General features: G+C 41.0%; 1 protein-coding gene across 1 annotated transcript; it reads right to left on the bottom strand.

Moving 5' to 3' along the window:
* Window positions 1-284: 284 nt before the first annotated feature.
* LOC113862326 (glycosyltransferase family 92 protein RCOM_0530710) lies at window positions 285-1,979 on the bottom strand. The gene has a single exon (XM_027495416.1). It carries the CDS (start codon window positions 1,977-1,979, stop codon window positions 285-287), a length of 1,695 nt encoding a protein of 564 aa, XP_027351217.1.
* Between the last annotated feature and the right edge of the window lie 287 nt (window positions 1,980-2,266).

Below are 2,266 nucleotides of genomic sequence, written 5' to 3'. Positions count from 1 at the left end.
GTATAACCAAGGTTTTTGTTTTGTATTCTAGCATTAACATTAAATCCCCTAACAATCATAAATCATATCATATCAATATTATGCCCACAAAATTCTATCACATTTGCTGAAATTATGCATTAAATAAATGTTACATGAAAAACTATAATTACTTTATATCTATGTACATCAGAAATCTCTACAAAACTATATATCAACAATCGCAAGAGGGATATAAAGAACAATCGGAAAAGAAAAAAAAACAGCAGTTAAAGAATAAAAGGAAAATAGGATTTGAAGAACAATCATATCATAAGAGGCTTTTTCCATTTTCGTCGTCGCCTCCTTTTAAAATGATGCTCAAACTCAGGTTGCCAAGGTAAAAGATGGGTGCGTCGATCCATAAAATTCCTCAACACCCAGTTCCTCAACCCCATATCCCTAACCTCACAAAATCGGTTTGCCCAATCTTTTGGTTCAACTGCTTTGGTCCCCAAACCAGGTACCCTATCCTTGGACCCCACATTTAACTCATCTTGCCAATTTGCCACATAAGTCGCAACCCTTCTGTAGAATTTCTCCTTAAATACTTTCCAAACCTGATACTTGTAATGGTTAATCACCATTGCACCATTGTCTACATCCACAGTTACAAATGGAGCACTTAAATGAAAATGGTGCACCACATTGATCAAACTTTGGTTCAATGCCTCAGGTCTTACTATGCTCTTGTGCCTCTCACGTGCCCCCAACCGACACGTGTACCCCACCATCACCCCTTCTCGTGGCATCTCTCTTAGGCCCGAAGGCCCATAGCTGTAGCATGGTGTCCTAATCTCACCCACATTGTTACCGGGCTTGGCATGGTGCCAAATCACATGGTGCAAGCTCCCTTTCATCTTCACATTAAAGAACTCATCAACGTCAATAAATCCAACCCATTCACATGAGGCTCGAGCCCGTAGGGCGCAATGGGCAAACCCTGCTTCTTGGGTCTTGACCCAAGGCCACAAATGTTGCGTGATGTTGTACCCAATACTCTGTAGGAATGTAATCACGTTGTCTATGTCATCATCGCTATTGTTGTCATAAATGAACCAACGTTGAACCCCAATTCTGGTGTGGTACATGACCCACTCCTTCATGAAGCGTGCTTGGTTGTGGAGCATGGTGCACACACACATCTCATGGGCTTTTCGTTTTGATGTGTAAAGTGCTGAACGAAGCCCGGGCCTGGCTATAGATGGAAAAATCCCTTTATCTTTAACTTGAATGGATACTTTGATAGAATGGACTTGAGCTTGGTCACTTAGAATGCTTTTTGGTGTTTTGCACCTTATAATCTCTTGGGCAGCAGATACAACATCAGATTTTAAAAAGAACTTTGGTTTTGTGAAATCCCAGCCATACAAGCATTGGAATCTAGACGGTTCATTCAGTCTCTCGGATCGAAGATTGAGGCCCTTCACAAACACAATGGTGGTGTTGTCTTTGTCCAAAAGGGTTTCATAAACTAATGGGTCCCACTTTTGAATTGATGATGAGTCTTTTGTTGGAATAATACCTTTGGCTTTAATCAAAAGTGATATAGTATTGCCACGTGGTGGGAGTGGGCACCGTACGATCTGCTCGTGGAACCGAGCTGAGTGGAGTTGAATTGGTGGCTGAGTAGTGAGTTGAGGGTTGGAGCGACTTGAGTCAGCTGAGAAATAAACGCAACGAAGGTCACATTTGTCATAAAATCGAAAAGAAGGAGGGTAGTAGAGAAAAATCAAAGCCTCATCAGGAAGCATAACAATTTCTTGGATTGTAATTGTTGGAGAGTTGTTTTTCGATTGTATCGTTAGAGTTCTCCATTTCCATAGCTGTGAGAGGTAGAAGGGGCGAAAGGGCGATAAGGTAAATGTGGTGAAGACGATCGAAGAGAAAACGATTAAGAGGGTGCACCAGAAGAATGTGGTCCATGAAACAACGTTGTTGCGTTTCCTACGATCTTTCATGGAAGAAGCCGGAAAGAGAATAATAATGTTTTTTGGATTGCTTCATGTCATTCAATTGGGATGATGAATGTTGTGTATTCTTTCATTTTCTTACATTTTAGGAAGAATATACAAAGAATGGAAGGGAAAGAGAGCAAATAGCGGGGATTGAATGGAAGAGAGAAAGAGAGAGGACTCGTCTTCAAATTCGCCCTTGTTTACATATTGTTTTATCTTTACTGTGCACCGTGCCCTATATGTCGGTTTGCTTGCGGTCTTTAACTCCTATGCTTATCTCTTTCTAAAAC

This window comes from Abrus precatorius, unplaced genomic scaffold (assembly GCF_003935025.1).
Source record: "Abrus precatorius isolate BTA unplaced genomic scaffold, Abrus_2018 Scaffold3, whole genome shotgun sequence".
Lineage (NCBI taxonomy): Eukaryota > Viridiplantae > Streptophyta > Magnoliopsida > Fabales > Fabaceae > Abrus > Abrus precatorius.
This window is presented reverse-complemented; position numbering and strand designations above follow the sequence as displayed.